The sequence below is a fragment of the Falco peregrinus genome, chromosome 11 (genome assembly GCF_023634155.1).
Source record: "Falco peregrinus isolate bFalPer1 chromosome 11, bFalPer1.pri, whole genome shotgun sequence".
Taxonomy (NCBI): domain Eukaryota; kingdom Metazoa; phylum Chordata; class Aves; order Falconiformes; family Falconidae; genus Falco; species Falco peregrinus.
In genome coordinates this window covers 24,626,432-24,639,696 of record NC_073731.1, presented here as the reverse complement: position 1 = coordinate 24,639,696, position 13,265 = coordinate 24,626,432, and the positions used below count along the sequence as shown (strand labels likewise).

At 36.7% G+C, this 13,265-nt stretch overlaps 1 protein-coding gene across 4 annotated transcripts in view; it reads right to left on the bottom strand.

Annotated features, from left to right (window-relative positions):
- The window catches only part of SPATA17 (spermatogenesis associated 17), an 89,650-nt gene that overhangs the window by 42,003 nt on the left and 34,382 nt on the right, over positions 1–13,265 (bottom strand). For all 4 annotated transcript variants that reach the window (XM_055816167.1, XM_055816169.1, XM_055816170.1 and 1 more), the window contains one exon: positions 12,334–12,457. In XM_055816167.1, the coding sequence (XP_055672142.1) occupies positions 12,334–12,457 (124 nt within the window). The remainder of the gene's footprint in view (positions 1–12,333; positions 12,458–13,265) is intronic.

The window sequence follows — 13,265 nt, the reverse complement described above, 5'->3', positions numbered from 1 at the left end:
GAATAATCTGTGGGTTTTAAACTAATATGAATTTTTTTTATATTAAAGCTTAAGAAATATAGTGCAAACTTCATTCAGATATGGGAAAAATACCATAAGATGGTTTAGCATTTCAATTTGAGATAAAATTTCCTTACCATGGCTGACAATGGGAAAAATGTCACCCAACTTTATAAGTGGAGGTTCAGTTCTCACTGAGCTAATGCTACTCCTTAGGCCTGATCCTGTAATCCTTGTAAAGGTATAGTCTCCGGAATTTCATCTAAATAAGAACTGAAGGACCTAGCCTGTTACTGTAGCTAAGGTATTTTAGCATTGTTTGAGATACTGCTTTTATGCAGAGACTGAAGAATACATAAATGAGTGATGAGTAGCATATATTCTTTCAAGTGGGATTAATTACCTGTCTTCTGCTTAATATATATTCTGTTTAAACAGAGTAATAAAAGCATTAATTATTGTTATTCTGTCTTCAGATTGTAAAGCTTGGGTCAGTCCTTTTCATCTGTGAAATGTTTGCTTGATATCAAAATAATAGTGCAATCATGTTTTAAATGCACTTTTATAAGTATACCAGGCTGCAACTTTATGGACTATACAATGAGGTGTTAAGGAAACATTCATGTCCAGTATCTTGGCCACCGACCATAAAATCAACCTTTAAACCTGCATAGGCACTAAGTTCAATTGCAGGAAACAAAACTGTAATTGAGTTTCCAAACAGGTACCAACTGCCTGGGTATTTAGGCAACAAGACAAAAGAGAAACAAACTCTTAGTTCAATGCATGGATCATTGTGGCACAACATCCAAAACACAGGCAGCCCAGCAAATGCAGAGGCAGCTCAAAAACACATCCACCTTTCGTTGATTGTCTCCCTGACCAAGTCTTACTCTGTCAAACATAATTCTGACACAGGCTCTCGATGACTTGACTAGATCAGGGATAATAACTTGAATGAGGGAGCGATGGCACAGGAAACAGAACTCTTATGATGAAGGCACAAAACAAAGAGCATTCAAAGTTCTCTTACTGACTTCTCATTTGACTTCTGATTCCAAAAGAAGCAGAAAAATACATTTTAACTTGCTTGATGACTTTGTTTTAAAAATAGGAATGGGAAATGTTATCCTTTTTTCTTTAAGAAGTTCTGGGGTCAGTATGGGATCCTGTATAAATTCCAGGAATCTCTGCAAACCAACCTGTTTCTACAACCACTCTATGAATGGGAATTAAAGAGCTTAGTCTGAAGAATATCCTCTGAAGGTGATTTTATTCTTCCATGTCTCCATAACTGCGTGTGAACACACACACAGTATTTCCTTAATTCACAGAGTTATTTTCAGGCTAAAATTATTTATGCTTGTGAGAAGTTTTCAGAGACTTAAAACACTTATTTAAATGTGTGATACTATTTACATCTTTAAAATTTCATCTACTGTCATTGTCATAATGGAAAAGATTAGCTTTGTAAAAAAAAAATCAGCTCAAAATTCCTTCCTTTTCTCACTGGATTGAGAAAAATCCTTGTAATTATACCATGTAGCATCTTTGAATTTGTAACACCAGAAGTTACCTACAATGTATCAGAAGACAGAAGCCCTTCTTAACAGATAGAGATAAAAAATATAAGGAAATTTCCTTTCTTAAGGAAATTGCTAAAAAGAGAATTCATTAACTTTTCCAAAAATACATATGTGCAACTAAACAATGCAACAATTCATGGCTTTTCATTGTTTCTTATGTCTGCTGCATTGTGCTTACATGTGAATCTTCCCCTACAGACATAAGGTCTGATAGATTTATTAAACAATTTACTGTAGTAAACCTATAGGTTGAAACAATGACTAAGAACTTGAAAAGTGGCAGTATGTTTAACAAAGCAATCTTCAATGAGACCAACAATGAGGTTAAGGTTTAATGAACAGTCAGCATCGTATACAGGAAAGAATAAAGAAGAGGGAACAGAACCATGTTCATCAGATTAGTAAAGGTAGTCAGAAATGAGTAGAAAAGAGTGATTTAATAAGAAAAAATTAAAAGATAAAGTTTTTATTAAAAGATTGTTGCAATAGAAAAACTGGAAGCAAAGAGCACAATAGATGGGGGAAGATACACAGTTTTCATCATGTCCGTTGCAGGACAGACACAATTCCCAAATTAACAGTATATATTAGATACTAAACAAAAGCACTGAATATTGAATAAACTGTGCAAGTTAATGAAAGAACTTTACCATTATACTATTCGCTTGCCTAAGAGCTGAAAAACAAAAGAATTGGTGTGTACATCACTCATCTTGAAGTCTCATTAAAGCAAGGATACCATCAGTGCCACTTCTTAATCAACAGGAAGGGTTGCTGTTGAGAAATGTACAGTATTTTATCTTCACGACTTCTCATGCCATTCCTAACCTCCCCCTTCTTACGCACTTATGTCTTATTTAGCATGTACTTCTTCTGATATAATAGTTTCAAAAATTACCTCAGCAAGACCATACATCACATCTAACTTGTATAAACACCAGATGGACTACTACTCATCAACTAAATTTATCCCAGTAACAATTTCAGGAATGTCACTGGAGTTCCGCTCTATGCAAGTGTGTGTGAATGTGGCTCTGTGTGTGAGCTATTTAGCTGATATTTGCACTACATTGCAATTTCCCTGTAACGTAGATCTTTTTTTAAACATGCATACCACATCACGCACAAAGCCAGCATTCAATATATAACCCACTCTTATCAGTTTTCTGACCCTGCAGCAATCCAACCTTTTGCCACCCCAATTGACAGTAATACACAAAATGTGGTCATGTTTTTCTAAGATCTCAGCATGTACACTTTTGATAGATCACACAGCTTGTCCTTTAAACTCTGCCATTAATCCTACCCACAGGAGTTGAGCAAGAAGTTTGTTGTCTAGAAAAAAATCCACACAGATAGTGATTATGTAATTCAGATGCTGAAAAAGACAGTTTAAGGACCTTCTAGCTATTGGATTTTTAAATGACTAATGCTAGATGCGGAGATGCTAAATGCTGTAATGCATGGTAGGTGCGGAGATGCCACTACGCTATAATAACATATGCTTAGTATGAATGACACGGCTAGAAACAAGCTATTTAGAAGAAGCTCGGAGGAATATTGCCGTGTCTACATGTATATGCCTTTAAAAACTGAGCTTGCATAGGATCAATCACAAAACAGCACTGAAACTTTACAGCCTTTTGTGTCTTAAGCTCTTTCTAATGACAGATGATCTTTCAGTGTAAAAATCCTTCTCATTTCTTTCGCACAGTTATCCACTTAGCAAACACACTGACATGATTTTACAATAAGCAGTCCTCAGGAAAAATAGTTTGCAATACTGCCACAGAACATGCCTAAAATTATTACATTTTTTCTATTTTTAAGTTCTTTCACTCACTATCTTTAAAAAATAGGATGTCAAGATCTTGTTTTCTGGGAAGTGTGGCAAAGGGAGAAATTACTGATTTCTGTTGGAAGCACTTTCACTTACAAGTAGTGCTAGAATGAGACTTAGGAGAAGAGTGTATGGGAAGAAATAAATCTGAAATTGTACATAGCCATCTGTTTCCTACAGGAGACAGGTTATGGTATCAGCAGATAGCACCTTCCCATCCTCTTCCCATCGCTCCCTAATCATACGGAGCTACCCTTTTCTGGGCATGAAGATCATTGCCATCTTAGTTTTGGCTTTGATTGTACTTGCCCTCTCCAGGGAGACAATCACCCCTTCCCAGAGAAAAAGAAAGGGTGATTGAAAAGGATATGAGGAAAACTGGAAAATCTACTAAAGTTGTAAACATGGTCTCTAGATGGTTTTGGCAGAGTGTGCACCAGGCAGGTTCTGGAGGATGTTGGCTTCCAGTACTTGCCTTCTTTTTACATCACCATGATACTGAGTATTCCCAGGATAAGTAATCCCAAAGGGCAAGAGCTGGACTCAAATTCTAAGAGAACTGAAGATTTTTGATTGTATGTGCAAATCACTTCAAGCTCAGTTTTGGAATTCAGACCTAGTGGAACTAATCTTCTAGACATAAGCATTTTTCTTTGTTCAGGTACAACGTCTTCCAGAATCACAAACAGCTCAGTTACTGGCTGCTTTCAGTTTACCTTACTTTGTCCTTCTTTTTGACAGAAACATTAAGCAACATTAACTGAGATTCCTTGCAAGTGAGCTGAGGTTGTGTGTATAGTGCCCCATGAGGCACAACAGCTGAATGATTTTCCTACAGTGAGTACCTGTGAATAGACTGATACATCTGGCTTCCAACGTGGAGGGCTGGCTGCTCAAACATACCTGTCACAAGTACTGTAAGAAGGATTTCATGCAAATTGAGCATCCTTTGGAAAATATTTTTATAAAAACAGAACACTGCAGCATGAAATGCTTAATATACTAATGCTATTTAAATGTAGGCTGCTAGCCTGCCTGAGAGCTAGGAGAGCTCACTCTTTCCTCTTGAATTTAAATGGGATTTTTTTTATGGTACAAGCTTGGGAAACTACTCAGAAATATCTGACTTCTTGGCAGAGATGCGATGAGTGGATATTAAACATCCATGGATAGGTGGGGATGATCAGTGATTGGGGTACCTACATTAAAAAAAAAATTAACCATTTTAGTTCATCTTCAGGAAGTATTAGTACTTATAATGAATGATAATTTCTTCCCTGAATGTTTTAGAGACAGGATAATAAAATTACAACAGTAAAGAGGGAGGAAATAAAATGTAAAAGGTAAGAGCTAATTCATTCTTCATGCTAGCTCAGTCCTTGGCCTTTCCTGAACAGACACTGCCAATAGTAACAAATTATGTATAACCATTTTGTGATGTGCACTGTTCACTCGGGACTAAGCTCAAATGACCAAACTTGCAGCCTTGTCTCTTAAACTGTGGATCTGAAGATCAAAGGCCAGAGCTTTATCCACTGAGCCCTCACCTTTATAAGAATAAAACTGTCAGGTGCCCAGAGACAGTGTGGGTGTCAAACAGTGTCATTTCAGACCAATTGTTTTTCAAGTTCTTACAGGACAGCACATTAGGTTAGAAGCATATTAATCGGTTGTGCCTTCTGAATATTCATTACCCTGCTCCAGGAAGGATTCTGTGGCTTGTCTTTTCTACTCACTTAGAACATTTACGCCTGATGTGAGTGCAGTAACTTCAATAGAGTTAACTCCTGATTTCCAATAGTGTATAAAGGGGGAACACGCAGTCAGTGTAATGTTTATGAATTAACATCTCTTTTGACAAGAAAAATGCAATAAAAATACCTTAGCATTGAACAGAGTTTGAATTTAAAGTATTTTACTCTATGAACTGACAAACACAAAATAATGACTGATGCAATTGATATAAATTTGAGTTCTATAATAACTACAGAGGATAAAAACAAAACTGGTCTGAAAAACAAAAGCTGAAAAGTAGCATTGGGGCACATTTTTGCTATCTTTATACTCAAAAGCCTTAATCCAGAGTTAACAGAAGTTTGCAAAGCAACTCCCATTATCTTAAAGTGGAATTGCTTATAGAGTATGGGTGTTACACAGAGAGAGCAAGAATTTAAAAACTTGGTTCTCATTGCTGAAATTGGAACTTTTCACTGCTACTTGATGCTAACATCTCCTTCCTCCTCACAGAACATTATTCTTAAAGTGGGGGGGGTTGTTTTCTATAGTGCTAAACTGTTAAAGAGTTATATTTTCATGTTTCTGTCTCCCTAGAAAGGGTTATCTCAGTCAAGACCATTTCAGTTAAAAACGCTTCCTTATTTTACAGCACCAGCTATCATAATCCTACAAGTAATCCTTTCCAACGCATTAGTTCAATGCGACTATACATGGGCCACATATCTAAACACATCAGCCTTGACTCAACAGCGAGACGGTGACACACTCAAGCGGGCACTGAAAACTGAAGGAACTACTGCAACTCAAAAAGATAACTCGTGTCTTGTTATGGGCAATTACTAAAAGAAATGTCATAGATTTTGTAACTTCTACAACAGAAAGGGCCTATTATTACACATGGGCTTTGTTCTTCTCTTGCAACTCTAAACCGCCTAAGAGCTTATGAACAGTATTGTTCACAAACTGCCAAAGGGTATCACGAGAAATTGTCACCCTGCTAAAGAGGGTTGAAAAGTGATGGACTTTAGTGTCACTTGGAGTGGAAGACGCAATCTGCAGAACCTCTCCAAATTGTGAGAAAGGGCAAGGCACTTCACAGTTGCATATTCTCCTGTGATGGAATAGCAGAGACAGTATATGATGTGAAATGAGTATGCTGCAAAACAATACTGCAAGAAGAATGAGTGAACTTGGTCTTCCAAGGAAGCAGAATTTGAGAGCTGCTGTTGTGGATAGACCTAGATCTCTTACCATACTCTCTCTCTGTTTAGGTTATTCCTTCTCTGAGTATTAAGAGAGGCAGGAATTGGAGCAATACAGAGGCAAAAAGTGAACAACTTAATAATCCAAAAATGGAAAGCTGTACACCAAAAAACTAAAAATCCTTCAACTACCGATGGCTGGAAACTGCAGAGTATTCTTGGCATGTCATTATACTGTTCCATTGCCCCATTTTATTTGTCTTCCCTGGGCACATGCGGTTGGCCATTGTCAAAGACAGGATGGTGTATAAAACCCAAGAGTAGGCATACACACACAACTGCATGATTAATTCTTCTCAAGTTCTCAATAGTTAAAGCCTTCAGATAGAACAGGAGATCCCCCAGAACAGAGGACCAGTATTAGCTCATCTAATGTCAGCATGATTTATCACAGAGCAGGAGTTCAGGTTCGGAAATGAGGCTGGGACTCAGTCCACCAGCCAGAGCAATGATAAGCTTAAGTGATGCATGTATAACATCACATTCTCAATAATGTCAAAGTAGATTTTGTAATTGTGTGACAAAGCTCTCAAGCTTTCTTAGACATGATATCACAAAGAACTTTGGCTTTCTGGACTAGTCGTACATTCATTTTCTCTTGACAAAAGGTAAAGTGGTTTATTTGTTTAGAAACAGAAGAAAGCTGGAGGAAAGAGAATTCACGTTCTCTTTAACCTCACCCAGTACTGTTTGCTATATGGGAAATAAACATAAAGGGTAAATATCAGTTGCTCTGCTGATTCTCCAACCCTTTCCTCAGTGACAGGAGAAACTGTAATAGAAAAGGCTTTTCAGCTCTGGCACTCTGAAGACTGTTTCTGTGGGAATCTTTTCCTGATCTCAACGACTTTACAAGGCACACACCACTCTGCTCCTTCTACCACTTCTGCTCTGGTTCCTTTCGGTTACCACTGCCTTCTGCTCCCCACCACACTGTGGACTTGCAGGTCCTTCACCTGGGCAGCAACACTAGGGCTGGCAGAGCTGACACACTTGCTCTCACTCACACTCCCCCCAGCGTTGCTGCTTGCTCTGTCAGCAGATACTTAACACGATACAGGCCTGCATTCTGGGCTGGTACCGGATCTTTGGATTTAGTCTGTTATACCTAATTCTAATCATCATTGTAAGACAAAGACCAACCTCAAAATTTCTTGGCAGGCTGGAAATGCCAACGACTGGAATCGTGCAACCACATGTTCCAACACATGTGGGCTCTTCATACCCACCCCCACAAAGTGCCATCCGTGTATTCAGTGATTCTGTCTTTCATTTACTTTAAATGCTGTTTGCCAGCGCTCTGCCGAGGGTGGCCCTTACTACAAATGTCAGCCTTGCCAATATGATGGAGCAGAAGTAAGAACCTGTTCAATTATAGTGAATTTTGTTAATACGGAAAGGGGTATAGAAGTGCAATCTACATAGGTAAACCTGTTTATAACAAAAAAACACATTTAATAAGTAGTTCATGTATTAATGACAACTGAAAAAAAAGGAATCATTACCACTATAGTGGAAATAGCATACTGTGATTACGGACTAAAAATAAAAACTTAATTAACAAGTTTCATGTCTCAATAAGAAATTACAATGCAGTTCATGATAAAATGGATTAAAAAATGAAAAAAAAAATCTGTACTCATTTCTATTGTGTTACCAATATGAAATGACAAGAAATATTCTTAACAAACGCAAAGGTTTGTTAAATATGTACTGCCATTTTTATCATGTTAATCATGAAGTCAGAAGTTATGACTCAAGGATAAAAACAGACAAGGAAAACATTGTTTTATATATATAAATTTTAAAATCTGAAATATAGAGAATCTTGGTTTTAAAATGGAATTTAGTTTGGAAGCCTGACAGTTGTCACCTCACAGATTTATTTCTTGCAGTATTTTACAGTGGAATCTCTTGCAACAAGCAACCAGTAAGTGGAGCAGACAAGATAACTTAGCACATGATAAGAAGGGCATGGACTTCACTGTTATGGTTTTTTTATAATTTTGAAGGAGAAATTTCCTTCAAAGAAAAGAAGCTCATGTTTATAAGATGTTACTTGACCAGTTACTGATACTGCTGGCATATATAGCAAGTTGATTAAAATCTCAGTATTTCATAAGCACGAAGTTTAAGAGCTCATGCTTTATTTCTCCAGACATTATTTGGCAACGAACTTAATTTAAATAAAATAAAAATTTACTTTCTTTTTTCAGGGCCACTCATGCCTACAAATACAGTTAAATTTGTGTCACATGGATATTACTGGTCTACAGAAAAAAATATGTAGATGGGTTTTAGTAAAGCAAAAAACTGTGTTTTGAAGTTCGCAGGATGCATAACACTGTACTTTCACCAAAAAAAAAGTCAATAATTACATTACTAATATGTATTATTAAGAGCAAAATAACATTACTACTGTTAGTAGTTATTGATTACACATTCTAACATGTTTAACTTTCTTAAATACTAACATCCTTTTATTCAAATGAACTGCTTAGTTTTATGTGGATTAAAATTTTTGTGTAAGTGCTATGTATTTCTACAAGTAGCAATGGGAAATGGTCATATTTGGGTAAGTTTCTCTGGCAAAATACACTCAGTCAACTGTGTGCAAAGTATATAAGAAAACTGTACAGTATAATACCAAACATTTTTTATCACCCAATGATTTCCCCGAATGTCAGTTTCATAGCAATGATACTCAATAACATACCTCCCTCTCCCCAAAAAGTGGGGAAATGCAGGCAAAACAACTTACATGTAGGTATGCCTATATAATATTTTTTAGGCAGATCAAACTCCTTGTTCTTGAGTTTAAAGCATGCACACACTTACTCTGCCCATATTTTGAGCTGACCAGGAGCTGTGTAACTGCATTAATTCTTGAGCTAATATACCGTGGCTCTCAACAGGGCTAATTAGTTTGGGTTCAACCCCATGTTATAGCTCCAGATTGGCTTGGAAAGTAATCAAAGCAAGCTCACATCTGTCTATATAAGACCATGTGTATGTACCTGGTACCACTAACAAGAAATAATGCATACTAATTCTCAGTTTGATATTCATTTCTTCCTCTTTTTTTTTTTTCTTTTTTTCTTTATAAAGGTAACAGTTTACGGAAGAAATAAATATTTGAATAGCAAGTTAATTCCAGAAAAAGAAAAAACACACTGACTTCATCACAGGCCATGCTATTATATACATACAAGACAGCCCTGTACATTCATGACACTAGCTAGCATTCTTAAGTTTTACTTTTTGAAATGTAAAACAATGCTAGCAATTAGGAATGGGTCCAACCTTTTATATATATATATATATATATATATATATATATGTACATATATATAAAATCTGTGGAATAAGAAGAGCAAATTCTGCAATCAATAAAGGATTCATAGATTTAAGGCCAGAAAGGATCACTGCATCTGCTGTGTTGTACAATGCTACAGTGTTGGACCATCTCCCTGTTCAATCTGTAACATGCTTCTGAGATGGGTTTCTGAGCTTCAGCTCATAGGGAGTAGAGAATGGAACTTGCCATGCCTTTCTTTACTAAGACTGAGGAGCTACAACTTCTTAATTCCCTTCTGTCAGAAAGCAAATACCCTTTTCTCGCCCTTTTTGCCTGTAGTAAAACAAAAAGATTCAAAACTATAGGATATATTTGAAACAATTGTTGCAAATACAGATTTTGCAATGCTGTCCGTATAACCTGCCTGAACACCTGCAGCCTTGATGCATGAGGTGGCTCAGCTCCATCATTGCACCTCATTATGCTTGGCAGGAAGGCAAGGAGATTGTTGCAAACTTTAGCAGATCATCTCTATAACTTATTTGGCTTTAGTCAATACATGACTCTACAGTAAGTCCAGCTCACCAACCCTCTTTTCATTTGCTATGCCTGCTGCTTACAAATTATGGTTTTTCCTTAACTCACCCAAAAGTGTTGACTTTTGCTGCCTGTTTCTACTGAGACATGAATGGACCTTGCTCAGTAATGCAATTAACTGTCCTTTGAAGACAGCAAGACGCAGCTGTAGTCAGATCAGAAGACCAGGTGTATAGAGAGTAAAATGTCAGAGCACCAAACCAGTAAATTCTGCACTGAAACAATTTGCCCAGTACCTTAGCAAGATAACAAATTCTATAATTATGTGCAATTGTGGAATACAGACTTTGACTGCTATAAGTAGTTCATATATGTCTTTGCTGGTTTTTAGTTTGTCTGTAGGTGTTGCATTGATTTACACTCATTCATGTTTCAAAATGTTACCTGCAAAAAAGAAGATGGTTCTTGGAGCACAGACCTGTGATAAAGGAAAAATTCTGTGGGCTCTGAGTCCCACTATTCACAAAATGTCTCAGCAAGCAAAAACAAACATATTTTTGTTCTGCAAAATGCTGCTAGCTAAATTCTAATTTTGTAAAATTAGAAACCTGAATTCATCAGAACATAATAGTTACTGCTGCCCTCTACCAGAAGTCCTCCAGGCGGATGGCTGAAATAAGGCGCTACTTGCCATTCCTTAAAAACATGTTAAGGCTTGCTAAACTAGTCTCATCAGAACTGAACTAAGTTGACTAAAATCTTTTTAGACCACAGGTCGCTCAATGCATCTAACCAGACAATTTTTGTACTCCAACTACACATATTTATGTGTATGCATTTCTTTACATAAATTGCTCTGTTCAAAACAAGAATTCCCAATTTTCTACAGTATAAAACAATATAAAAATACTGCACAATTATTCTTAATATTCTAGATCTACATCTGGACAAATCAATTATTGTGAGCTAATTTCAGTTATTAACTAGCTCCCCTGTCTAAAAGCCACTCAGAAAAAAACCCCATATTTTTTGCTAATATTTTACAATGCTTTTTCCTGCAAATAAAATTACTTAAATTCGATTTACAGATTGCGTTTTCATTAACTGATATCCAGTTAATTAAACTATATTTCTATTTATTTGATAGGTCACAGGTTATTCCCAGACAGAGGGAAAGACTAAACATTTTGCCACTAAGTGTCATGGTGTTTTTCCTGCGTTCTTTAGAATTAGCAGTTTTTACAGACAGATTATCATTAAGAACCTATGAAAACCAAGCACTTCCTTTGCACTAGCGTACCCTGATTGCATGTTAATTCCTTATTCATATGAAGAACAAGCAGTCACCAAACATTTATTTTTTTTACAAAAGTTCACAAAAAGGGACTAAAAAAAAGAAACCCACAAGCTTTACCAATCATATCAATTTTGTTTAAGAGAGATGTACTGCCATATTCACCTGTCTGTAAAGCAGCTTACATAAGAAAGCTTGAAAAAATCTACCACTTTTATCAATTTAAAACAAATGAATCAGTAAATATTTAAAATTTATGAGGCATTTCTATGTGAAAACAATCACACTAAATAAGCTGATTCAGGCAGTTCTAGGAAAAGCTTTAGCTGAAAACCTGGATTTACAATCTATCCTAAAAACAAGCAGAACACAGCACCAATCCAAGCATTAGCTCAATTAAAAAAAGGAAAAAAAATGAAATCCCTTCTCAGCTTAATAACTTGTTAGTTCTTGACAAGTGCAACAACACAACAATAAGCCAGTCAAAATGAGTTTTTAAAGCGAGGTTATGCCCTTCATGTTGTGTTATCACAGTGGCAGATCAAACTGCTGACTTGGACTCTTTCTGCCAGCAGTGCTGATGCTGCCTCTGTGAAGCTACTGTCACAGAATAGTCATGGTACCTGCTCTTGCCTATAGAAAAGCACTAAATTGAACTCGAAGTAGTGTCTTTGTGATATCTTTTCAACAAGTCATGTCCCATTCAGCCTGCTAGTTTATCTCTGTCAGGCTGGGGGCCCAAGTGGTTTGCATGAGCTGTCAGGGACAGGTACACCAACCTGCTCAGTGCTAAGGAGGTAATGCATCTTTCGGGCTTGGTATTGCTTTTCCTTTTCCTTCTTTTCTAGGTCTTTCCTTTTCTCTTCATTTTCCTTCATTTCTGTGTACTTTTGGAGTTCACTCCTGCAATGAAATAAATCTGCTAATAGCATTACAACAATAAAAGATGTGCTAATGGTTTATTTTACTTTAACCCTTGTATAGCTTCATGGTGTTCTGCTGTTATGTATTAGCGGTACAGTGACACCACCGGAATGCAAAATTACAGTTAAATTCCTCAGCAGCAGCATTCTACATGGATATAACTGAAGAAATAGGATTAAAGTGATAAAAACTATGAATAGTATATTAGTTCATATGGCTTACTGTACTGAAGAATATGTCAACCTACATATTTCTATAGCCTGATAAAATAGTATTCTTCAATGTGCTTTTTTTTGCCTTCAAGCATTATTTTAGTTTGAATGTCTCTAAGCAGAAGTTATAATTTAGTGATTTTGTTTCAAATGGTTGTAAAATAAAAGTGGTTCACATATTTCAGCCAAGGCCTAGCAACACCTCCTTCTGATCTGCAAACAGGGGAGACCTTATGGAATGAGAGAGGACAGCAGACACAGGGTAAGAGTTGGTATTCACTTCTAGATCCTTGAGCCTTTTGTAAGGCTGAGAATATAGGCAGAGAGAAGAACTGGATGTAAACCTTTTACGCTTGCAATGTCCTTGAAAGGAGTTTCCATAGCACTAGGCTTCTTGCACAGGTTACTTCCTACCCTGGTCTGACAGCAACGGTCCAGTCACCACAAAAAAAACAAAATGTAATTGCCTTATGAGCTACTCATGACCAAGGTTTGCAAACACACAGTGTCATCTAAATGGGTGGGTCCGTGTATTCAATAGGTTATGCAAAATGCTTTCATTGTAAAAGAAATAA